The following is a 26597-nucleotide window of genomic DNA, read 5'->3' as shown; positions in this document are numbered from 1 at the left end:
AATGTCGAAGTGGTGGCCTTATAATTCTATGGACGTGGTCCGATGTTCCTCGTGTCGGGATTACCGTCTAGCCGAACAGTGAGCGGCGTTGGGCCCGGCGTTACGCCGGTAGCCTCGCGCGGTGGCGCTGTAGTCGCAACACGCGCCGCTCCGAGTCAGCAATCAATCCTGATATCGATGTCCTCCTCGCCGCCTTTCACGGGCTCCTAAATGCTGCAGGATCTCGAACTCGCCCTCGGGAATTCATCCACAGAAGGTCTCTTAGGCGGCCCCGTGTCTATCCCGGATGGTCCTTGTTTTCCTTTTCGGCGGACCAATATGTTGCAAGGACCGTCTCAGGATGATTAAGCCCGAGCGATCCCACTGTCCTCTCGGAATGGTGCCGCGGGCCCCTCGGGAATGGTCATCTCTGTCTTGAGATGCAGGCGCCTGTTCTCTTCCTTCAATACTGCAGATGGTCGGTTATCCGATGCTGCAAGGAATATAAAAGCAGTAACAGCCCTTACGCGACTCGGTACAATGAATTTTTCTAATTCGACTTACGTAGCCGCGCGTGTCTCGGCTCCGTGCGCACCGCCTCGACCACGCCGCTCCATTCTCTTCTTCTGCTCTTCTCGGGACCTCTTCTTCCTAAAACAATTCCTTTTCAAGACCACGCACCTCGACCTCCGCCAAACAAATTGATAATGGCGAGTCGACGACAAAATTGTCGCTCGTCCGAGAAAATATTAAAATTGGAGCGCTCTCCGCTCCTTCCCAGCCGGGCGCATCAGCCCTTGTAACAGGCGTAAAATGCCACGTCACACACTTTCTATTTTAGTCTGTTTAAATTTGAACATCTCAAGTTCGCCTTCCGTTTGAGAAGGTTGTATAATTTTTTAAACATAAATTCTTTGTGATGTAGTTACAATTACTTGACCATATCCATTATAAGCTGTGTATATTTTTTGTTTTTGGTGTCCGATTATGAGTAATAAAAATTAGTTATTTACTTTGACTTCTTGAGTAACTACAATTATAATTTATTGCTTAATTTCTTAAATTTTATGATACGACTCTAATGAGTTTCTCATTATGGTGGCCTGTGTTTTTCTGCTCCTGGCTTATCAATCTTGAAGGAATTTAATATTGTGTGGGCGTTATGATGACGATAATTAGAGATTTGATTTTAATTACTCTATCGGATTGGCGGATTTGTTATGGATTTTTTAATGGAAAATTTGTCTGGGCGTAGATATAAACCTTTATTTTTTATCTTCTAATTTTTGTTTATATGGGATGATTTAGACTTTATTAACGCTGAAGATGGCCCTAAGAGGGATTCGAAATGTCCGCTATTATTGTTGAGATTATGTGTGAAACATTTGTCTACTTGTATGAATAATAAATTTCGCGATGTCAACTTTAGATAAGTGTGTCTTTAGATAAGATTGTCATTTTTATTAAGATTTTTTGCACCTGACGTACGGTGCTAGGCTCCTATTGCCATTTACTCTATTTTTTTATGTTGAGAGCTATTTATAACAATTTATTTTAATTTAAATTTTATTATATAGGATTTGTGCACACTGTATATTTTATTTCAAAAACTGTTGCATTTTTTACAGCTCCGTTAAGTCGTGAATGGCCATTAATATCTTCACCATTTCCATTAATGATGATAATTTTTGGATATTTGTATTTTATTCTTTATATTGGACCTCACTACATGATAGGTCGATCGCCATATAAATTGAAAACCTTGATATTGCTTTATAACTTTATACAAATTTTAGCAAACTTATGGATGGTACAAGAACATATATCTTTTGGCTGGTTTTCAAAATATGGCGTATTGTGTTCAGAGCCATTTCCGCATTCTCCCAATACGCTTAAAGTATATTTTTATTATATGTAATATTATAATTAGTTATAGATTATATATTGTCTGTTTGAAAAATAAGTTGTAAATAATTTTTAAATATAAATAGACAATGTGAAAGCGAGTAGAGTAAATATGATAATATGGAATATAAGATTATGAGTGGCCTTATATTCTACTCAAGAAATTGTCAGCTGTTTAAAAAAGAAGTTCTAAGATCAAACTTTTGGTTCAATAGAGCCTTCATATTATTTCTCTACTTACACATTAAATGTTTGCAAATTACAAATATATAAATTTTAAAAGTCGTAATAATTTCAGTTTCGAAGAGAGAAAATTAAGACAGTGTTAGAAAAGTATTATATTAATATAATTATATTATCGATAATTATTGAGCAGATCATTATTACACAATTAAGTAATTTTTTTCATTTAATATTATACTAACTTAAAATTCTTTCATTTCCGTTTTTAATCAGATATTTTTGTGATAATTACTGTAAGATATTTCCTGTTGTTTGTTATTATTCACATTTTATATATATATTGTCTATGTATGTAACAAAATATTGTCTATGTATATATATATATAAATATATATATATATATATATATACAGGGTAGTCAAAAAGTATCGGACCCCCCCCCCCCCCAATATTTCCGTTCCCTTGCATTTTACAAGAAAATGTTTCAGACAAAAGTTGTAGGGTTTAAAAAGATCTATTTACTGATCTTATCAGTTTGACCTTGGATGGCGTCGCCAAGGTCAGATTACATTAACTTTTTTAAATGGAACACCTAACTTTTTATTGCATATTCTTGTAGCTTATCTCGAGACCTTTCCAAAACACTACAAGAAAGTTTATTTTCGTTGAGTACTTTCCGAGTTGTGAGGCTTGAAAGCTACAGTGTACTGTAGTGTGGGTCCAGCCAGTTAAGGCAAGAGTGGCGTGTGGGTCCGGCCAGCTGGACCCACACGCCACTCTTGCCTTAACTGGCTGGACACACGCCACATTTGCCTTAACTGGCCGGACCCACACGCCACTCTTGCCTTAACTGGCTGGACCCACACTACAGTACACTGTAGCTTTCAAGCCTCACAACTCGAAAAGTACTCAACGAAAATAAACTTTCTTGTAGTGTTTTGGAAAGGTCTCGAGATAAGCTACAAGAATATGCAATAAAAAGTTAGGTGTTCCATTTAAAAAAGTTAATGTAATTTTGATCTGACCTTGGCGACGCCATCCAAAGTCAAACTGATAAGATCAGTAAATGGATCTTTTTAAACCCTACAACTTTTGTCTGAAACATTTTCTTGTAAAATGCAAGGGAACGGAAATATTGGGGGGGTCCGATACTTTTTGACTACCCTGTATATATATATATATATAGACAATATTTTTTTTATTTTTTTTTTAATAGCACTTTGTGTGCTTGATTTTATCAAAGTTTTGTTTCAGATGTTCAATTCTTTATGGTGGCTATTTATATTAAAAATATTCGATCTGATAGAAACTTGTATATTTGTGTTGAGGAAGAAACAGAATCAAGTTTCCACTTTGCACGTCTATCATCATGTCTCTAATATTTTTTTTTGTTGGGTTTATTTAAAATACATTTTGGACGAGAGAGCGTTATTAGTTTCTCTACTTAATTGTGGGATACATGTAATTATGTATGTATATTATTTTGTTTCTGCATTGGGCCCGAAATATCAACAAATGATATCTTTTCTCAAACCTGTTATAACTAAAATACAAATGGTAAGTTGCATTATATTTTATTTATAATAAAACTTTATACACACACGAGTGACTATGCATGTAAAAATATATTAGGGGTATTCTACACAAAAGTTTTAGTCTTTCTACATATTGATACAATTTTTTAAGATATTAATAAATTTTTACCCTTTTGTGTTTTTGAAATATTAACATTAACATTTTCAAAACGTTAAATATAATTAATATTAAACATCATTTCACAAAATAAGATGAGCGACCAAAAGTTTTATAATCGTTATGTACATTTGATATGAATTTCAATAAGGAAAGAACGTCGCTATAAGTATATACATAAATTAATTTATTCTGCTCTTTGTAAAAATGTTCTATCCATAATACTTGCAAATAGTAATTTTGATGTTAATTGTCAATCACACTTTAGAATGCCACAAAAACTAAAAACTAATGATTTGCAAGTGTTATATATACAAGGTGTTCCAAAAATAACGGACCATTCTAATAATTCTTCAGTATTGAAGTTTCAAGAAAAATGACCTGAATAAAAGTTGTGAGAATTTAAGTAAGCTACCTTATGATGACCTTGACTTTGACCTTGATCTCCATTTTCAAAATTATTTGAAGGTCAACTCATGTTTATTAAATAGAAACCCCTATTTTTGATCTCAAATTCTGAAAGAGCGGAAAATTTCACGTTCAAATATGTATCTATGAAAATCGAAATGAACTGTAGCGGTTATTTGAAGATCAAATAATTATTTGAGAGCACCGTGTAGTAATGGAATACGTTCCCAACGTTCACTTGATTGAACAAAATATTAGGTAACCATTGCCTGCATAGCAAGCTGAATTTTCAGACCCCAAATCTAGCCACTGAAGTAATGATCCAGCCATTGAAGGCAAGATCTAAGTTATTCGGCCAATAAATGCAAGATGGAGGTCGCTTCTGGGATTGGATTCTCACTTATGTGTGAATGGAAAACTAGTGGATTAAATAATAATAAAAATAAAATATCGACGGCAATCGGAGCCTGTGCGGATGTCATGCACAAAATTAATAAATTGAAATGAGATCTCAAATAAAACTCATTTATTAAATTCTAAACGTTTTGACCCACTTCGGGTCTTCTTCAGTAGAATCCTCAAAACAAATTATGTGCGGATTTGATAAAGGAGCGAATACTAATGTAGTATATAAAATCAACTGTAAAAATTGTGATGTCTCATATGTAGGTCAGACTAGCAGAAAATTGAATACTAGGATATTGGAGCATAAAAAAATATCAATAGAAATTGTTTTAATAAGTCAGTTGTTACTGATCATAGAATTGAGTTCTGATTTTGACATTCCATGATTTTGACTGGGATGAAGTAAAAATTTTAGATAAAGAACCGTATTATAATAATAGATTAATATTGGAAATGTTATATATAAAAAGACAATCTAATGAATTGAATCTACAAAATGACACTGAATATTTACCTGATATATATAATAACATTTTAGAGTCTCTACCAAAATCATCAGGGTCAAAAAACAAGCCTTGATATACAGGGGTTAAACACTGAGTTACTGTCTCGTTTGATATCTGAGAGCCGTGATGGTTAGACGTTTTGTTTTGTCTTTACTTGAAACATCTAAAAAAATGTCAGACCTAATACTTGAAACATCTATATAAAAAATCACCAATTTGTTGGAGTAAGTGTATAGTGCATTTTTCTTAGTATATCATAATGAATAATTAGATATTGTTTATATAGATCTCAATCAAATACTTAACATTATTACATCATGAAAATTGAATCAAGATATTTTCCTTGACCATTAAAGGGTAATACTTATAAATAATTGTATTGTACGGTCGCTTGAACTCAGTATGTATCAGCATTACTGGTGTTATACTCGATAACTTTTTTAACAACATATGTAACGAGATCAATAACTGTTTTGATATTTATATGTTTTCTTGACATTGTCAATAACCGTTTTTAATATTTAATGTTACAATCTCTTTTTAAATTTAATTTGTAAGGTTCAATTTATAATTAAAAATCTATGTATTGCGCTGAAAAAGGCTTAAAATGTCAGCCGAAATGTTCGCAAATGATGACTTTTTATGTAATTACTATTTGGTTTAAATGAATTTTCTTAATATCAACTGTTAACTGTCTTACGTTTAATAGCTCTTACGGCCCTTCTTTTTTTATAATTAATACTATTTTTAATGCTTAGATAGAAATAAGCTTAAATGTTTAGATAGAATAAGAGAAAAGTATTGTTTCGTAAGTGTCTGAATAGCTCAGTTGGAAGAACATTTGCGCGGCAAGCGGAAGGTCTCGGGTTCGATTCCCGATTTTGCCAACTTTCGGACCAATATTTTTCTCGCCTATTTCTTTAGAGGGGAAGTTAGAAGAGGAACAAGGAGAATTCTTGAGATCTCAACCATAAGATACAGATTCTCAAATTCCTTAATTTTTTGGTTAATTTTCGCAATAACATCGCGTTTGGCTCTGTGGCCGAGAAGAAGGAGGTGTACATCGTGTTTATATTAAAAGAGCCGATCTAATATTCTTATTATTGTTTATTCGCGTCTGAGCCTAATTACGACGCTTTAGGGGGTGAAAGCATTGAGAAAAGTATTGTTTCGTAAGTGTCTGAATAGCTTAGTTGGAAGAGCATTCGCGCGGCAAGCGGAAGGTCTCGGGTTCGATTCCCGATTTAGCCAACTTTCGGACCAATATTTTTCTTGCCTATTTCTTTACAGGGGAAGTTAGAAGAGGAACAAGGAGAATTCTTGAGATCTTAACCATAGGATACAGATTCTCAGATTTCTTAATTTTCTTGCTTAAGTTTTGCAATAACATCGCGTTTGGCTCTGTGGCCGAAAAGAAGGAGGTGTATATAGTGGATTAAATGTTCAAATTAAAGGCCTCCAATCTCTTGACAATATGTCGTACATTAATAAAAATCAGAAGCAGATCTTCTTATCATATCTTGGTTTATCAAGATACACTCTCGGATAATATGATTTCGGAGCTCATATATATCATTTGGCTTTGTTTCATAGATTCTACTCTTCAGATAACCCCACAGAAAATAGCCAAGAGGTGTCAGATCTGGGGATCGAGGAGGCCATTTGATTTCACCTCTTTTTCCAATCCAATGATGATGAAACTGATTATTAAGAAAATTGCTAACAATTATGGCATAATGAGGTCCTGCTCCATCTTGTTGAAACCAAATTTGTTCAAATTACCTGCAATCTCTCTTATTATTGGTATTATTTGATTCCTTAACATATCCAGATATTTTGCGGCGTTCAAATTACCATCAATAAAAAAAGAACCTCTATTAAATTATTCAAAATACCTGCCCAGATATTCATTTCTGTGGATATTGAGTAAGAGATTTTTGCATCCAGCGTGGATTGGTGTCACTCCAATATCTGCAGTTGTGTCTATTCACTTCGCCCTTTAATGTGAAAGTATATTTATCAGAAAATACTACATTGTAAGAAAAATCTTGGTCCTTGTCGTGCAAATCCATCATCACAAAATTCTATTCGACGATCGGCATCGTCTTTATTGAGTTTCTGAACTAAGTGAACTTTATATGGATAAAATTTAATTAACTTCAAGATTTTATGAACAGATGCTCGAGTGTTTTCATGCTGTTCAGCTGCGTTGCAAATAGAAAGATGAGGGTTTTCTACAAATGTTTGTGCAATCTCCATCTGATTCTCCTCATTTGTAACTGATTTAGGCTATCTAGATATCTGGCGATCTTTTACTCCACCAGTAGTTTTATATTGCTGCATAGTTTGAATGACTGTGGATCTCAAAATTAACAGTTGATCATCATTTCAGAACGTTTGATTAAATATTGTTCGAGTTTGCGAGTAAGAACGTTGAAGATCACTCCAACTTCGTAATAGTGTTAATCGTTCCTACTCACTAAGTTGTACATACGCCATAGTTTAGAGATAGAAATTGACTGAACATAAAAAATTGTAACGAAGCACCTTTCCCGACGCCACGGATCGGCTCGTCGGTGCCAGGATTCGGGAAGAGGGGAGACTCAGATTTACAATGACACACGGTTGCTCTGGTAAAAGTAGAGTTTATTCGGGGCCACCTTCCTGTGGTTCTCCCGTGATTCAAACCATTATACACAGCACAGTATAATCGGACGAAACGCGACCAGATGATACAGACGCGTACACGACTTATTGCTAGGATTGACAGATAGAAATATTACGGACGAGACGCGACCAGATTATACGGACGCGGACACGACTTATTGCTAGGATTGACGGATAGAAATATTACGGACGAGACGCGACCAGATTATACGGACGCGGACACGACTTATTGCTAGAGTTTCCAACGCGGACACGCGTACGGGCGCCCTGAGAAGGGCGAGCTCCGTCGGGCGCCGGTGACTTTCAGGTAGGACCCGGTGACCGAGGACGCTCGGCCTGCACGACGAGAACGCTCGTCGGCCGGGGTGATTTACGGACAGGACCCGGTGACCGAGGACGCTCGGCCTGCACGACGAGAACGCTCGTCGGCCGGGGTGATTTACGGACAGGACCCGGTGACCGAGGACGCTCGGCCTGCACGACGAGAACGCTCGTCGGCCGGGGTAATTTACGGACAGGACCCGGTGACCGAGAACGCTCGGCCTGCACGACGAGAACGCTCGTCGGCCGGGGTGATTTACGGACAGGACCCGGTGACCGAGGACGCTCGGCCTGCACGACGAGAACGCTCGTCGGCCGGGGTGAGTTACGGACAGGACCCGGTGACCGAGAACGCTCGGCCTGCACGACGAGAACGCTCGTCGGCCGGGGTGAGTTACGGACAGGACCCGGTGACCGAGAACGCTCGGCCTGCACAACGAGAACGCTCGTCGGCCGGGGTGATTTACGGACAGGACCCGGTGACCGAGGACGCTCGGCCTGCACGACGAGAACGCTCGTCGGCCGGGGTGAGTTACGGACAGGACCCGGTGACCGAGAACGCTCGGCCTGCACGACGAGAACGCTCGTCGGCCGGGGTGAGTTACGGACAGGACCCGGTGACCGAGAACGCTCGGCCTGCACAACGAGAACGCTCGTCGGCCGGGGTGATTTACGGACAGGACCCGGTGACCGAGGACGCTCGGCCTGCACGACGAGAACGCTCGTCGGCCGGGGTGAGTTACGGACAGGACCCGGTGACCGAGAACGCTCGGCCTGCACGACGAGAACGCTCGTCGGCCGGGGTGATTTGGAGTGTGGGAGTTGAGGAGTGATCCCTGAGTACGCTCGAGGGACCAGGACGGGACTGGTGGTGAAGTCTCGGCTGCGCCGCTCTTTATACCCGTCGGCCACCCCACTCTAAGACTAGCTTGGAGGGGGTCGAGTGACGGGTGGGGGCGAAAAGGCGGATTCCCAACGTATTCGTGTGGTGGCCCCGAAAGGGGCCGTTTACACGAGCGCGGGCGACTAGTGACGGCTAATCGGGTCGTCACATCACCCTCCTTTTCTAGGGGGGGGTGGCTATTCGACGGATCGTTCGCGGTCTTCCTCGTCGGTCGAATCTGATGATCCACCGGCCCGTCGGGGTGCGTACCTTATACCGCCGTGAGATGGTGGCGGCGTGGTACGGTATGTCGACGGTTTGGCCATCCCCCAGAGTGACCTGGATGGGTCGTGGCGGTCCCGGGCGTGGTGCTGGCACTGGTGGGGCCTGGCCGGTTGGAGGTCGGCGTGGTGCCGGTTGGGGTGGCTCCCTGGCTGGTGGCGCGACAAGGGATCGCACCTGTTGGCCTGTGTTGGCGCGATGCGCTGGCTGGTCCGCTTCGTCAGGCGTCGCTGACTGGCGCGTGGTGGCTGGCGGTGCGACAGCGGATGGCGTGTGTCGGCGGGTGCCGGTTGAGGGAACCGATCGGTTCGCGGATGGTCGAGCGGGCTGGTGTGCGCTGGCCGGTGTCGTCGTGGGCCTGGTGACGCCGGCGACGGTGGAGGCCGGGGAGTCGGAGAGGACCGGTGGTCGTCGATGCCGGGTGTTCACCGGGATAGGTCGGCGTCTGCCCGGGGGAGGCGGAGGTGCCTCCAAGAGCACCAAGTTCCGACGTCGCTGCTCGGCGTCGGACCGCTGGATGCGGGTCCCTATTCCCGGTACTGGCCGGGTGGTTCGCCCGGAAACGGGCAGATTTCGTCCGGAAACGGACGGATTTTTTTTTTGAGCGCTGGTTTGCTTCTTCGTTTGGTGTTTCCATCGTGACGGGATGAGTTCCGACCCAAGGGTGCCCGTTCTTTATACCCCTCGGTGATCTGGACGCGGACCATGAAGAGTGCCGCTCCCGGTGCGGGACCGGGTGGCAAAGCGCGGACCATGAAGAGTGCCGCTCTCGGTTCGGGACCGGGTGGCAAAGCGCGGACCATGAAGAATGTCGTTCCCGGTATTCGGCCAAAGATTTTCGACAAGACGCGGACCATGAAGAGTGCCGCTCCACGTATTTTGATTCGAAACCGCGAACATGCCTAACGGTTGACCGGCGGCGTTAATCGGCGCGCGTTGCTCGGGTATCGGACTAGGGTTCGGTCGCAGGACGCGGTTCGGAGGCGGATTTCAAGTCCCTCACGTGGACGTGCCGATGCCATCGACCTCGGTCGTCCTTCAGGTCCACGATGACGGGGGAGATGATGCGTCTGATCGTCAACGGGCCACCAAATCTTGGTGCTAGTTTGGCATTAAAGCCGCGCTCTTTGTTCGATAACGGGTGCTCCTTTTTCCATACTCGGTCTCCAACTTGTGGACGCCAGTCGCGTCGACGTAAATCGTAGTTTCGCTGTTGATGTTGGAAGGCGCGGGCCAGGTTGATTCTGACAATTTCGTAGGCGTCTTCGAGTCGACGTCGAACTGTTTCAGGAGCGTTGCTGGTCGTTGCCGGGCGGCGGTCGTCGGGATGCGGTGATTGTAACTCCCGGCCGTACATCAGAAAGGCCGGGGTGTATCCCGTGGATTCTTGTCGTGCGGTATTGAAAGCGAACTGGAGCTGGGGAATGTGTTCATCCCAACGGCGATGTCGGCCTTCCACATATTGCGCCACCATGGTCTTTATGGTGCGGTTGGCTCGCTCGACCGGGTTGCACTGCGGTGCGTAGGCGGGGGCGGTTCTATGCTTGATCCCGAAGGATCGTAGTAATCCCTCGAGCTGGTGCGATCTCAACTGAGTCCCGTTATCAGAGACGATGGTGTCCGGGCAGCCGTGACGATATATAATACGTCCAGCTACTTCTCGTGTGACGTTGGCGGCGGTGGCTTGGCGGAGCGGCGTCATCTCTATCCATTTGGAGAATCGATCCTGCATGGTCAGCAGCCAGGTCTGGCCACTGGTCGATCGTGGCAATGGTCCGACCAGATCAATGGAGACCTGTTGCCACGGGTGCGTGACGTTGGTGGCTCGAAGTTTCCCGGCCGGCAAGGTTTGTGCGGCCTTGTGGGTGGCGCAGTTTTCGGCAGTCACGGACGTATCGAGTGACGTCGCGGAACATTCCTGGCCAATAATATAAGCGCGCTACTCGTGCGATGGTCTTCGCAATGCCAAAGTGTCCGGCGGTCGGGTCGTCATGCAGTCGGTGCAGTATTTCCGCGCGCTGGGGTTTCGGGACGCACTGTTTCCATTGCTCCTCGCTTGGCGAGTCGTGGAAGTTGAGATCATGCAGGATGTGTCGATGCAACTGTCGGTTCTGGATGCGGTAGTCCGCATGTTCGGCCGGGTGTTGTTGTACCTGGTGATAAAGGCGGCGGTACCATTGACAGTCTGGAGCGGCTTGTATGACACAGGCCTCGGGTTGACGAGAGAGAGCGTCGGCCACGATGTTCAGTTTTCCTTTACGATACCGGATGTCATAGTCGTACTGCTGAAGCTCGAATACCCATCTCCCTAGGCGACCGTGGGAGCTTCCAGTCTCTGCAGCCATCGAAGCGACTGGTGATCGGTGACAACCGTGAAGTGATAACCCTCCAGATAGTCCGCGCATTCGACGGATTCCCCACACTACCGCCAGACATTCTAGCTCTGTAGCGCTGTAGTTCCTTTCTGCGCTATTTAGTGTACGGCTGGCGTAGGCAATGACGCGTTCGCCTTCGGATAGTTCTTGGGTGAGCACGGCACCTAGCCCACACGTGCTGGCGTCGGTCTGGAGGGTGAATGGTCGGCTGAAATCGGGACAAGCAAGAACTGGTGCGGTGGTGAGCGCCCGCTTCAGCTCGTCGAAAGCCTTTTCTTCTTCTGGTCCCCACGCAAAACGTGCTCTTTTTTGGGTCAAGCGTGTCAACGGTGCGGCGGTGGTGGAGAAGTCTGGTACAAAACGGCGGTACCAGGAGGCGACGCCGAGGAATTGGCGCACTTGACGTACGGTTGTCGGGGTCGTCCACGCGGCTACCGCGCTGACCTTGTCTGGGTCAGTTCGAATGCCGTCTTGTCCACTATATGCCCCAAATATTTGAGACGGCTGCAACAGAAGTGCACTTCTGTGGGTTAAGGCGGAGGCGCGCTTGTCTCAACCGTCTGAAGACCTCGGCCAAATGTTCCATATGGGTCTCCAGTGACGAGCTGACTACGATGATGTTCGTCGAGGTAGACCAATACGTGTGGCTCGAGTTCCGGGCCGAGGACACATCCAGCAACCGCTGGAACGTGGCCGGTGCCGAATGTAACCCAAAAGGCATGACTTTAAATTGGTAGAGTCCTCGCCCAGGAATTGTAAAGGCGGTGGCTGGACGGCTGACCGGATCTAGTGGCACCTGCCAATATCCGTCCTTTAAGTCTAGTGTTGAAAGGTACTGGGCCCCTCGGAGCTTATCGAGGGTAGCGAGGATGTGCGGCAGTGGGTAGGCATCTTTTTGGGGGGCTTTTTTAACTTGGGAAAACGAACAAAATCGGGTTTCCCCCACCTTCTTTTTTACGAGGGTAGGGGGAACCCGGCGCTGTTGGGGGGTTGACACTCCCCGGTTCCAAAATTTTTACCGATCAAGAGGCCGCATGGCCCGGGTTTGGGTGGTTCTTCTTTTTTGGGGGCCCCGGCCGCAACTGATCTGGGGTTTGGTGCGATGGGGGCCCCTGCACGGACTCAATAACCGGAGTTTGGTATCCCGAACGCCGGAAAGTGGGGTTTTCCCCGGTGAGGGGGAGATTTCCCGGGGGAAGTTTCCGTAGAAGCGCCCTGGGCGGAGCGCCCCCCCTTGCGGTTTTGGTGGGGGAGGCGGCGCGTAATGCGAACCGGCCCATCGACTCCGATTTGTACCTGTGGAGGTTACCCCGGCCTGGGAAACGGTGGGGAAGGCGAGGGCCCCCTCGGATGGGAAGCGGATGAACCCCGGGGGGGTGCCTTGGAGCCGTCGGTAATTGACCGGTTTTGGAGGGGAGGGGGGCCCCCATCAGACAAGGTTTGGCCAGGGGGTCAAAACGACACTTGGATCGGAACGAGAAGGCCAGGGTTGAATCGGGAAATTGGATGGTAAATGCGGGGGTTGTATCTATCGGGAGCGGGGGGACGATGGCCGCCTCGTTTCCCCCGCCGGCGTTTCCGTCGGAGGGGGCAGTCCGCGTTGGCGCCATCCTTCCCCATGCGAGAAAAATGGCTGGGCGGCGAAGTCGAGTGTGTGGCCCTCGCGTTTGCATCGCAAAAGAACTCGCACGGTCATAGGGTGGGGAAAATTTTCGCCTCGGTGGACCGTAAGGTTCGCGGGTTTTTCTGGCGACCCCGGTGGATTCCTCCCACTGGGGGGAGACTGCATAGCGGGAAACGGGGGGTTTCTTTCCAACGAAGTATAGCGGGGGTTTCCCGGGGCGGCTTTTTCGTTAATTCTCGACCTTCCTGGTGTGTAGCCGCCAGCCCGAGATCTTTTCGAGGGCGGTAGGTACGCGTAAGCCTTCCGGCTTTTGTCGCCGGCCGATTTCCTCTAATTTGTTTGCCCCCGGGGATAGATAGGCCAAAAATTTTTTGGAACCCGGCCCATGGGCCAGTTTTTTGGGTTTCCCACCCAGAAGGGGGGTCCCCCTTTAACGTCGGACAGACCGGTGAGAAGATTTGGTTTTCCAGACCTGGGCCCACAGGTTTTCCCCCAGATGTCGAGGAACGAGGGGGTCCTTTTCCATAAAATGGCCCCCCCCTTTGCGTATGGTTGGGGGGCCTTGCCGGGCGGCTTTGGGGGTTTGGGGGGTTTCCCGTGCCCCCCAAAAATTCTTCGCGGTAAGCGGTGCGGGGGGGTTTTTGGCCGCCCCGGGTTTGGTGTTTGGGCATTGTGGTCTTTGGGGGGGGGGGTGATTAACCCTTTGGGGCTGATCGGGGTGGGAGGTTGGAGGGTTCCCTTTATTGGGGGGAGATCCCCCAAGATGGTTTAAAAACCCGGGTCTCGACGGGGTCGGGCCCCGTTCGGGCCCCTGTAACAAGCCCCTTTCCCCCACGCCAGGATCGGCTCGTCGGTCCCCGGATTGGAAGAGGGGGAACTCAGATTTAAATGACACAGGTTGCTTGGGGAAAATAGATTTTTTCGGGGCACCTTCCTGTGGTTTTCCTGTTTTTAAACCTTATACACAGCCCGTAAAATCGGACGAAACGCGACCAGTGATACAGACGGTACGACTTATTGCGGATACAGATAGAAAATTTTCGGACGAGCGCGACCGTTTTAAGGGGGCGGACAGACTTTTGCTAGGATTGACGGATGAAAATTTTGGAAGGGGGCGACCAGTTTACGGACGCGGCACACTTTTGCTAGAGTTTCCAAGCGGACACGCGTACGGGGGCCCCCAGAAGGGGAGCCCGCGGGCGCGGTGCTTTGGGGGACCGGTGACCGAGGACGCCGGCCGCACGAGAGAACGCTGTGGCCGGGGGATTTACGGACAGGACCCGGGACCCAGGCGTCGGCCCCCCCCAGAAGAGAACGCTCGTGGCCCGGGGTATTTAGGAAGGACCCGGGCGAGGACGCTCGGCCTGACGCGAGAACGTTCGGGGGTAATTAGGAAGGACCGGGACCGAGAAGTGGCCGCCACGAGAACGCCGTCGGCCGGGGTATTTTGGACAGGACCCCCGGGACCGGGGGGCCGGCCTGCACGACGAGAAAGTCGGGCGGGGGGGTAGGACAGGACCCCCGGGACGAGAACCCGGCCTGCACGACGGAAGTCGTCGGCGGGGGGGGTACGGACAGGACCCGGTGACCCCAAAAGCTCGGCCCCCAAGAGAAAGTGTCGGCCGGGGTGATTCGGAAGGACCCCGGGGACCAGGACGCTGGCCTGCCGAGAGAACCTGTCGGCCGGGGGAGTTTGGACAGGCCCGGGACCCAGAACGCCGGTGCCGACGAGAACGCTGTCGGGGGGTGAGTTCGGGGGGGCCCCCGGGACCGAGAAGCTGGCCTGACAACGAGAAGCTCGGGCCCCGGGGATTTTGGAAGGGGCCCCCGGGGCCCCGGACGCTCGCCTGCACGAAAAAGGAAGCTCGTCGGCCGGGGGGTTAGGACAGGACCGGGGCCCCAAAAAGTGGCCTGCACGACAGAAGCTCGTGGCCGGTGATTTGGAGTGGGGTGGGGGTATCCCCCGGTACGCCAGGGCCAGGACGGGCTGGTGGGAAATTCGGTGCCCCGCTCTTTTACCGTCGGCCACCCCCCTCTAAGACTAGTTTTGGGGGGGTCGAGGCGGGGGGGGCGAAAGGGGGTTCCCAAGTATTGTTGGTGGCCCGAAAGGGGCCTTTACACGGCGCGGGCGCCCAGTGACGGTAACGGGTCGTCAAAAAACTTTGGGAAAATTCCAAAAAAAATTTTTTAATTCGAGGAAAAATTTTTAAAAGAAGTGCTCTAAAAAATACGTAGTTTTTTCAAAAAAATGCGGAGAGTATAGTCAATTTTTTTATATATTTCTAAGAAACATGAGGTAACCTCTACTTTTAAACATTAAAATACAATTTTATTTTGACAAAAATTTTTACAGTTGGTTTATTTAGCAATTAACGGAAATCTAGAACCCCTTCTTTTTTTAATTAAACGTGGATTTAAATAACATAGCAAAAGCCCCTAAAAAAAGGAGGAAGTGATCAGACGGATTAAAAAAATGACATGTTTTTCGGTGGAATTTTTACCATAACTTTTTTTGGGAAAGGCAAAGCGTTTTGTGAGTTTTTTGAGGTCAAAGTAGGAAGAATATCAGAAAACAGCTTATCGCGGTTTTAATTTTTTAAACAATTAAAAATTCTTGGCGTGAGAAATTAACCGTGGGACGAATCTTTTTTAGAAAAACAAAAAACAAAAAAACTGCCCCCTTTCCGAAACTTTCCAGAGTTCCAGCCGGCATTCTCAATAGTGGCGCGGAAATTTAAATTTCAGGGGTTTTAAAATAAAATTTTCCGTTTTTTGAGAACAAAATGGCTATTGGGAAATTAAATCTTGAAAGATATATGGTCCCATTTTTAATCTTGGCCGTTCGGACGTGACCAAGTTTAAAATTGGTGCCTTGAGTGTGCACAGAGGATTTGATAATAACGAAAAAGAAATTTAGTTTGGTACGTTACGAGGGCAGAAGACGACTAGTTCATGCCGCGCCGCGATAGTATGGCTATTATTGACTTTGTCTGCTCTTACAGCCTTTAAATGTTTTTATCTACAGGAAGCCTTTTGTGACATTATGACATTTCATTTTGATATTTTTGTACTTTTTTTTTTATTTTATTATTGTAATAAATCGGCAAGATAAGTCATTTTTTATTCTTACACGTCGCCGTCTTTAGTTTAGGGTTTGTTTTTATGTGTTGTGCGTTTCAACACCGGGAGAGAGGGATACAGGGAGAAAAAAAGAGAATAGAAATTCGTCGCGGACCGAATTTCGGAATGTCCAGAGGTTCCGGTATCCTTTGCGTCAATCGACACCTTGGCCCCATCTACCGTTTTAGCGTGAGCAGGCCGGCCCGTTGCGGAAACTTCCGGCCCGGGATTCGTGGCGGAGATTTTCGGATTCGCGCCGATTTTGGGATTATTCAGGTGTCGCGACATTGACGCGATGAAAGATCGGTCTTGGCGCCAAAGAAAATTAAGCAGAAAAATTAGAGCATTTGCGCGTATCAGTCAGGGTCTGGAGGTGCGTGCGGCACTGCGCGGATACGAGCGACCATCAACCTCAGTTCGATCCCCGCGTTATGAATTTTTAAAGAAAGAAATATAAAACAATTTCTATTATTTCCTAATCCCTTTCTTTTGACCGACGATACTAGGCCTTGCGCACTTTTGGTGCTCCAGAAAAATGGCGAGAAAAGTCGTCGCAATATATATAATATTAATATGTCCGTGTTTGAAACTTACGTCCATATCCGACAACAAAATAAACGAGACTGACATTAAACAAACTAATACTAACATCTAAACAGTCATATACTGTGATAAATTTTTCTGTACCTTTCTGTAAATTAATAGTATTCGCTGATTTTTTAATGAAATACATTTCAGCTATTTTTCTTTTTTTCCAAAATTTCTCTTTGTGTAGTATAGTAGGATTTTCCCAGTGAAAATGTTGAAATGTAATGCGGTATTTATATATTTGGGTCTTTAAAATGTAATGCGGAGTTTATATATTTGGGTCTTTTAAAATGGGACATTCTGTATAATCTATAAAAGGAGCAAAAATCTAAAAAAATGACTAAAACTTTTGCATACATCTAATATATGTATATATTTATACAAATTGTTATTCAAAAAATATATTTATCATGAATAAAGAAGTTCCCAATTCCTTTTTTTGAAAAATATCAACTTGAACTACTAACTACTTGATTACTGCGTACTGAAAGCACAATAGGAAGACGGTATTTGAAGAAATTAGAATAGTTAATTAAAAACAATCTTAAAAATTGTTGAATGTAGAGAATTGTTATTCCAAAACCAAAACGTGGATATGAACTTAACAATATCTTTATAAAATAATTAAATTATTATAAAAATAAATGAGCGTAAAGATTTTTCAATTACCAAGCTTAAGGGGATCCTAAATGCACGGGCGAACTCCGATAGGGTCGATAATGAAGATTTTTTAAATATAATTATCGACAAAACTCTACAGATGTCGCAATAAAAAAGTTGTCAATCGACACACACATACATATACAGGGTGTCCCATTTTATATAATTTATAATTATATAAAAATTATATATACACAGGTTGTTACACATACATATACACATATGTATGTGTGTGTGTATTTATACAAGGTGTCCCATTTTTACTACCCCTAATATCTCTTTGTTTCAATGCATTTTATAATAAAACAACAAAAGTTATACGGTTTCAAAGGAACTATAAAATAGTACCATTAGTGTTGACCTTGCACAGTCATAAAGATTACGTGAAAGTCACTATCACATGATAAGTTATAAAGTTTCAACATTGCAATATCGCTTCTGAGAATTTTGCGCACATGCAAACTGCATCTGGGGTAAAATATTTTGTACAGTTATCAGCAAACCAATAGATCGCCTGTGGAATTATTTTTTAAAACAACCAGCACACGAATAGATCGCCTCTGGAATTATTTTTTAAAACAACCAGCACACGAATAGATCGCCTCTGGAATTATTTTTTAAAACAACCAGCACACGAATAGATCGCCTCTGGAATTACAGTTTTAAAACAACCAGCACACGAATAGATCGCCTCTGGAATTATTTTTTAAACCAGCACACGAATAGACCGCCTCTGGCACTAACTACTATAAAAACTATAATAATAATTATCAATTATACATGAAAAAATAAACAAAGGATTGCATTATCTTTCAGATAAAAAAAATTGAGAATTGCATTTTAATAAAAAAAAATTAAAATAAAAATTAAAAATAAAAATAAAAATTGCATTTTAAACGTCTATTTGAATGTTCTTATAAAATTACACCTACATACATACATACATACAAATATATATATATATATATATATATATATATATGTGTGTATATATATATTTATATACAGGGTAAACCATTTTAATCTTTGCACTAAAATTTCTCAAAATTCAAAAGTTTAAGACAAAAATGTTTCAGATAAAAGTTGTATGGTTTCAAGGGGGACATGAGATGGTGTCATTGATTTGACCTTGAATAGCCATTTGAAGGTTACGTGACGGTCAACTTCAATTTCTTAAATGGAACACTATATTTTTTCTTGCATACTTTTATAGCTGACTTTAAGATCTTTCCAAAACACTACAATAAAATATTTTTTCATTAAGTATTTTTCGAGTTATAAGGCTGCAAATTTGCAGTATTTTGACATAAAATAGAAAATATCTTGGGAAATATTCATTTTTCGATTATCATACCTTAATACTTTTATGCACAGAATAATGAGACGAATCAATTGGTGTAAAGAAAACACATAGTTGTCTTAAAGAAAAATTATCTAATTGCTTATTGCAATTTTCATATTTTTTTTAAAGGTAAATATGTGTTTTCTTTACACCAACTATATATATCAATATATATGTATCAATATATATGTATCAATATATATATATATATTAATACGATGTTCAGCATAACAATACGTACGATTTTTGAAATGTTTGCAACAGTTTAGAAAAAAATATATATTGTAAAAATTGATCTGTTTTGTGCAATCTATTACAAGCAATAAAAAATGAGGAAAAAAAATTTTTATAAAAAAAATTAGTGTTACCTTGAATTTTTTTTAATAAAATCATATTTTTTTATATAAATCGATTCTCAATATTCTGCATAAGTTGTAATGTAGGATGGCCAAAAAAGCGAATAGCTTATGAGATATATTATACTTTCATAATGTACATAAACTATGAAATATCTCATGAAATCATTTTCTGATTATTTTATTCCAATTTTAAATCAATTGGTGTAAAGAAAACACAGATATAAATAAAGATATAAATTGTAAACCAGCAGCTACATATTTTCTCTAAAACTCAAATATCTCGTAAACTTTTCACTTTTTCACAATTTTATCTTTATAATTTTTGATGCAGAATATTGTAACAAATTGATTTAGATTGAATATGATGCTTTTATTTAAAAAAAAATTATGACATTCATTTTTTCATGAAAACATTTTTTTTTTAATTTTTCTGTTACGTAATAGCTTTGAAACAAATTCATTTGTACAATATAAATTTTTTAATTATCAGAAACGTCTCAAATATCATGCGCACTATTATAATATATATATATATATATATATATATATATATATATAATACATACAGCATACATAATACTGTTACATACAGCACAAATACACAAAATATTACATACCTATTTATTATGCACATAAATGTATATAACAATTAGATATACAAAAAAAAAGAAATAGAAGAAAAAAGAAATAAATAGAAAGAGAGCGAACGAGTGAGCCTTTTTATAAACGTCGACAAGCAATATATTATTATGTATGTATACATGTATGTGTGTATGTATATATACATATATATATTGCTTTATGATATATATTTATAATGTAAAGAGGCTAGAGAACTCATACTCACTATCTTTCTCTTTTTTTTCTTCAGCTTTCTGTATCTATTAATTTATTCATTATATCCATGTATGTGTATAACAAATAGATGTATATAATTAATGTTTATTTGTACTGTTTATAATGTTATATATATATATATATATATATATATATATATATATTTCTTTTTCTTTTTGTCTATCTAATCGTTATATACATTTATGTGCATAATAAATAGGTATGTAATATTTTGTGTATTTGTGCTGTATGTAACAGTAATTCTGATATTGAATCAATTTTATGATATGACATAATACTAACCTTTTAAAACATGCTCCCTTTCTACTCAATCTGCGACCAGATAGGGGCAAACGTTTATTTTTGTTTGCACCCATTATACACTATATATTTAATAAATATAAAAATATTACTTTTAAAATATCACAGTATGTCTATCTATCACAATATTCGACACGTTATCACACGTTATAACGGTCGAGTCGCGCACTGCGTGTAAGCACGTATAGTACGTACCGCGTGACAAGTGAACCATCCCGCGCAAATATATGTCATTGCGCGCACACGATTTTGTTTACAAATATGTATATATAGGGTGTCTACATGCTACATTTTTAGCATGTACCCAATTTTTGTTATTTTTCGCAAAATTATAATTACACAATTATTTAATATAATTATATATAAAAAATTTTTCCCGCGTTGTATGTGTCGTAAGGAGATATATGTATAATTGATCGTTTGCATTGAATGTCACTATTTTCTGAAAAGTAAAAAAAGAGAGCTCTCTCTCTCTCTTTCTTGATCCTTTATGCTTATTGTTAGTATTCTATCAATTAGTAATCAATGCAATCAATCATATCGTTTTACGGCAACAGCCAGTTACTCGTTCACTCACTCATTCATTCTTTTAAAATATGTCCATTTTTATACATAATTATGTAAATTTATATATAAAAAATAAGGGTGCATATATAATCATGTCAAATTTGTATATAAAACATATATATTTATATATATAAAGAAATACTTATTTATTACACTTGTAAATATATATATATATATATATATATATATATATATATATAAATTTATATAATTATATATAACAAGCACTTTTACTTAATTATGTATAGACATATTTCATAATATAATTCTGCGATTATACGTATACTTTTATATATTTCTATATAATGTTATATTATTATATACACAAATTTTTGTCCCGGAGTATTTTAAACTTTTATTTTCTTTTTCTTTCCCCATTCTTGTCTGTCTTTACATGCATGTTATTATGTTGTATGTGTATCATGTATAATTTGGATTTGTATGTATGTTGAGAAGATTGGAATAGATAAAATTTTATTACTTCATGTTTTTATATTATAAATGCAGCTTTTTGTAAATATCCGAAATAAATAATTTTTCTACAAATATTTTAAATTTATCAAAATATTTTTTACTGCACAATTAGACTAAAATATTTTGCATTATTCTATCTTTATTAATTTATTTCATAATAAAATGGATTTTATTGAACAAATAATAAATAGTAAATAGAGAAAATATAAAATATCGAAAAGAATATATTCATATAAACATATATTTGTGAAATCGAAATTTTGTTAAAATTGACTTTCATAGAAATTGTATTTTATAAATTTAATTTAAAAAAGCTGCATTTATCAGATAGAAACATAAAGTAATAAAATAATATATTCCAATCTTCTCAACACACACACACACACACACACACACACACACACACACACGCACACAACTTCTTATAACAAATGTTATATAAATTATACATATACAGGATGTAACAACGATCATATCAGGAGTTTTTAGAAGAAAATACGTATTTTATTGAAAAATGTTTTATTACCAAAGTTATAAGGGTTACTTATCATTACATAGTAGTATTAGTATTATGTTGAATAGCATTATCAAAGTCACATAAAGATTATTTGGAAATAATGGAAACCCTCATTTTTTATTGCATGTACATACATGTAGCTTACTTTGAGAGCTTTTCTAAATAAATTTTTCATTCTGTGCAACATAATTAAGTAAAAGTGCTTGTTATATATAATTATATAAATTTATATATATATATATATATATATATATATATATATATATACAAGTGTAATAAATAAGTATTTCTTTATATATATAAATATATATTTTTTATATACAAATTTGACATGATTATATATGCACCCTTATTTTTTATATATAAATTTACATAATTATGTATAAAAATGGACATATTTTAAAAGAATGAATGAGTGAGTGAACGAGTAACTGGCTGTTGCCGTAAAACGATATGATTGATTGCATTGATTACTAATTGATAGAATACTAACAATAAGCATAAAGGATCAAGAAAGAGAGAGAGAGAGAGAGAGCTCTCTTTTTTTACTTTTCAAAAAATAGTGACATTCAATGCAAACGATCAATTATACATATATTTCTTTACGACACATACAACCCGGGAAAAAATTTTTTATATATAATTATATTAAAATAATTGTATAATTTTATACATATATAATCGCAAAATTATATGTATAATTATACAATTATTTTATATAATTATATATAAAAAATTTTTCCTCGGCTGTACGTGTCGTAAAGAGATATACAATTCACCGTTTGCATTGAATGTCTCTATTTTCGGGAAAGAAAAAAAAGCTCGCTCTCTCTCTCTCTCTCTCTCTCTCTCTCTCTCTCTGTCTCTCTCTTTTTGTTTTATAGATTGCATACAATTTATCTTACATTTACAGTAAAAGTAATTTTTATAACAATTTACAGGTATATGCGAACAAATAAAATTCGTTAGAATCACAATGTCTATCAAATATATATTTCAGTAAAATCATTACTCGAATTACTTCGATGTATGAAAAATAAGATTTAGTTTTTATAAATTATAAATGCATATACTTATTATCTATAAAAATCATGTGAATATTATTGTATTATACAAATATAATTAAAATAAAATTGTATGTCATTATATATTTCATGTGTTTGATAATATAAATAACACAAAATTTTTTCTGTTTTATATATAGTTTTTTATAGAAAAAAATTGATGTATTATTTAAATTATCAAACATAAAATATATAATGGCATACATTGGCTACACTAATTCAGAGGTTATCTTTTTCCTTCCAATGTCGAACAAAAAAGACAACCTCTGAACTAATGTGGCCAGTGTAGCCAAAACGAACAGACCTTATAAAAAACAGAAAGAGAGAGAGAGAGAGAAACACGTTGCAGCTCCATCTATCACGATATCACGCAACTAATCTACTGCTCTGTTTTATTCCGCAGCCTCGATTTGCACACACACATATGCGTGAAATGTTTTTTTATATATAACTTTTTTATTAGACTTGCAATCTCACTTTTAATTGCTTACTAATATTTCTTCATATAATCCTTACCGCGCATACTATATTTCATGCACAGACAAACTGCAAAACTTTTTTTATTAAATAAGTATTATTACGAACTGACACAAAGCAGCCGATAACAAAACTGTAATTTTTGATTTTTATATGATTTATATATGCAAACATAGCTAGCGCGGTCCGTTTTTATAAGTACTTTAATCGTGGAAAAGGATTTATTGATCAGTATAGTCAATAAAAAGTTATATGAAAAAAATAAATATTCTCGCATTCGGTCGGTAAAAACATCATTTAGGATCACCTTAAAGATTTGATAAAAGCTAATTATTGAATAAAAAGTTTTGAGTAAAATCGACCCACTGGCAAGTACTGATAGGTGTTTATATTTTTACGTTTTGACCACGTTTCAACCATAAGGGTTATGGTCTTCTTCAAAAGTTAAAAAAAAAAAAATAAAATACGCACGTATAAAGAAACTACATATTTTAACATTAGAAGGTTGTTAGTTGAATATATTATTAATTTGAGTTATCATATTAAAAAACCGAATAAGATAAAATATACGAACAATCTAAACTCAATAACGCCAATTTTTATATTCCTAATTATTAAATATCTAACCTACAACCAAAAATTAAAAAGTAAATATGAAACTGCCTCAGTTGTATTTCAGTTAAAAGAAAGCACACAGAAGAAATAAATATTAATAAAATACATACATTACAAAGATATACATTGCTGAACTGAAAACTTCTATTATTTATGGCTAACCTGTTTTACTATTGTGGCGCGTTTGTAATGACAGATTTTCAAAGGTTATACGGTTGTATGTGAATAAAATTAATGAGTATGGTTGAAATTCTGGTGCGTCTAAAAAAATGATATTTTGTAAAATGGATTATTTCAAATTAATACACTGTCTTTACCATGAAAAATTTTAAAGAATTACAATACAGAAAAACGAACAAGTGAATCATGTAAATTTTAAGTATATTTTTTTATTAGCAAAGTTAGCCTTTTTAAAATCTAATAAATAATAAATTTAACGTATAAGACGGGCAACAAGAGCCAAATCGCGGATGACAATGCGTTATCCTAACGAAACTAAATAATTTTTCGTTAGAAATAAATACCGGTGCACAAGGCACCAAATTTTAACTTGGACACGGCCAAGATTTTAAATATGAAATAATCTCATATTTTGAGATTTAATTTCAATACCCCTTTAACCCCCCTACGGAAAATAAATAAATGAATGCAAGAGAAAAATATAGATCCGAAAATCGCTGAATCGGGAATCGAACCCGAGACCTTTCGCTTGCCGGGCGACTGCTCTTCCAGCTGAGCTATTCAGATCCTTTCGATTCCATACTTTTCTCTGTTATATATATTAATGTTGGTAAACAAACGCATTTTTTAAGCCAGCGTGTATCAAATATAAGAGTTTTAACAAGGCTCTGTAATTTAATTCTAACGAAAAATTATTTAGTTTCGTTAGGATAACGCATTGTCATCCGCGATTTGGCTCTTGTTGCCCGTCTTATACGTTAAATTTATATTTATATTACAGAGCCTTGTTAAAACTCTTATATCTAATAAATAATATATATCTCGACGAGAAGAAACGTCCTACTGTAACACGATACACAGCGCGCGGCAAAGCGGAGAGAGGAGCGACGCTCGGTGTATCGGGTTATAGTTGAACATTTCTTCTCGTCGCGCGCTTCTATTCGCGTGGATTGGCCGATCCTTTTTATTTAATAACTCAATAATTATTGCAAAAATCACAAAACAATAAAGGACTTTCCTATTCGGTTTAACTCACTCTACCTACACACGACAGTTGAGGCGACAATTACCGGATACCCTGTATATTATATATAGCACAATAAGCTTTAAATATAATGACAAACTCAAATATTAAATCATCATTTTATTTCTTCTCTATTTGCAATGTATTTACGATTGAGAAATATCAAAGAGATGTTGGAAAAAAATAGATCTTCCGAATGTCTGGTGACAAATTGCTCAGTTTAATAAAAACACCGCAAAAAAACAAATACATTTATAATAAGAAACGGAAAAAACTGAAATATCTTGACAAAGAGCTTGTAATTATAAAACGCATGTGTAATAATGTACTGGCTAGAAGTTTATACACCTGAGCTATACAAAGTGAGAAATACACTTCACGAAAATTAATATCCTTGTTTGTAAGATTAGCAAACAAACTTTTGTCAATGACGCTCTTTGCAGATCTCATTAAGCTATAAATCAATGAAGATTTTTACTTGATGAAAAATATAATCAGATGTCATTCGACAGTGCAGAATCGTAAAAAGCATTATGTATATTCCATATACATGTTTCTCTTTTTTGTGATTAGCTATTATTATTATAATTATACTTACATAATTATCTTTACATAAAATGATAGTAATAAAACATACAGCAATTCAAGTTGATATTTCTCGAAAAAAAAAAATTGATGACTGTCATTTTTTTCGAATAAATATATATTTTATAAATTAAATTTTATTATACTTTTACACTTAAAACACATATATTTTAATTATTTTGATGTTTCGATAAGCAATATAATGCGCATGTGTATCATTTTTATTTTTCTGTTTGCGCAATTAGGTACAATTTATTGCAATAATAATATACGGTCTGCAAATTTTTAATCCAGTTTGTCAAGTGCAAGAGAAGTTTCATTCAGTTGTAGCTGTTTTTTTTATGGGAAATATATTAATATTTCTTTATTTATTTTATGATTTTTATAAAAAAAGTTATACTACTAAAGGTAAAAAAAAGAATAATTAAGCTTAACATCAAACAATTAATATGAATTAATTAGTTATTTAAGTTACTACTAATAAATTAATTATTAAATTACTTAGTTGTATAAGTAAATTATTAATTAGTTATTTTTAATTTTTCCAACAACTTACATATGTATACATGCAGTCATATGTATTTCATTACATATATATGTTAACAAAATATGTTAAATATAAATTGAGCATAACATA

General features: G+C 39.0%; 1 protein-coding gene and 1 long non-coding RNA gene across 2 annotated transcripts in view; one reads left to right on the top strand and one right to left on the bottom strand.

The window, feature by feature from the left end:
* LOC146723817 (uncharacterized) overlaps positions 1–26597 on the bottom strand; it is a 135485-nt gene that overhangs the window by 31917 nt on the left and 76971 nt on the right. The window lies entirely within an intron of this gene.
* Positions 1550–26597, top strand: LOC146723825 (very long chain fatty acid elongase AAEL008004-like; the record flags this gene model as incomplete). Its single annotated transcript, XM_085481010.1, has 3 exons — positions 1550–1876; positions 3322–3624; positions 26206–26597. Coding segments are annotated over 3 exons (813 nt in total), but the record flags the coding sequence as incomplete, so codon positions are not given.

The sequence above is a fragment of the Nylanderia fulva genome, unplaced genomic scaffold (genome assembly GCF_048542155.1).
Source record: "Nylanderia fulva isolate GAGA-0341 unplaced genomic scaffold, ASM4854215v1 Scaffold166, whole genome shotgun sequence".
In the NCBI taxonomy this organism is placed as follows: Eukaryota; Metazoa; Arthropoda; class Insecta; order Hymenoptera; family Formicidae; genus Nylanderia; species Nylanderia fulva.
The sequence above is the reverse complement of the archived record's forward strand: the minus strand, read 5'-3'. Positions and strand labels throughout refer to the sequence as shown.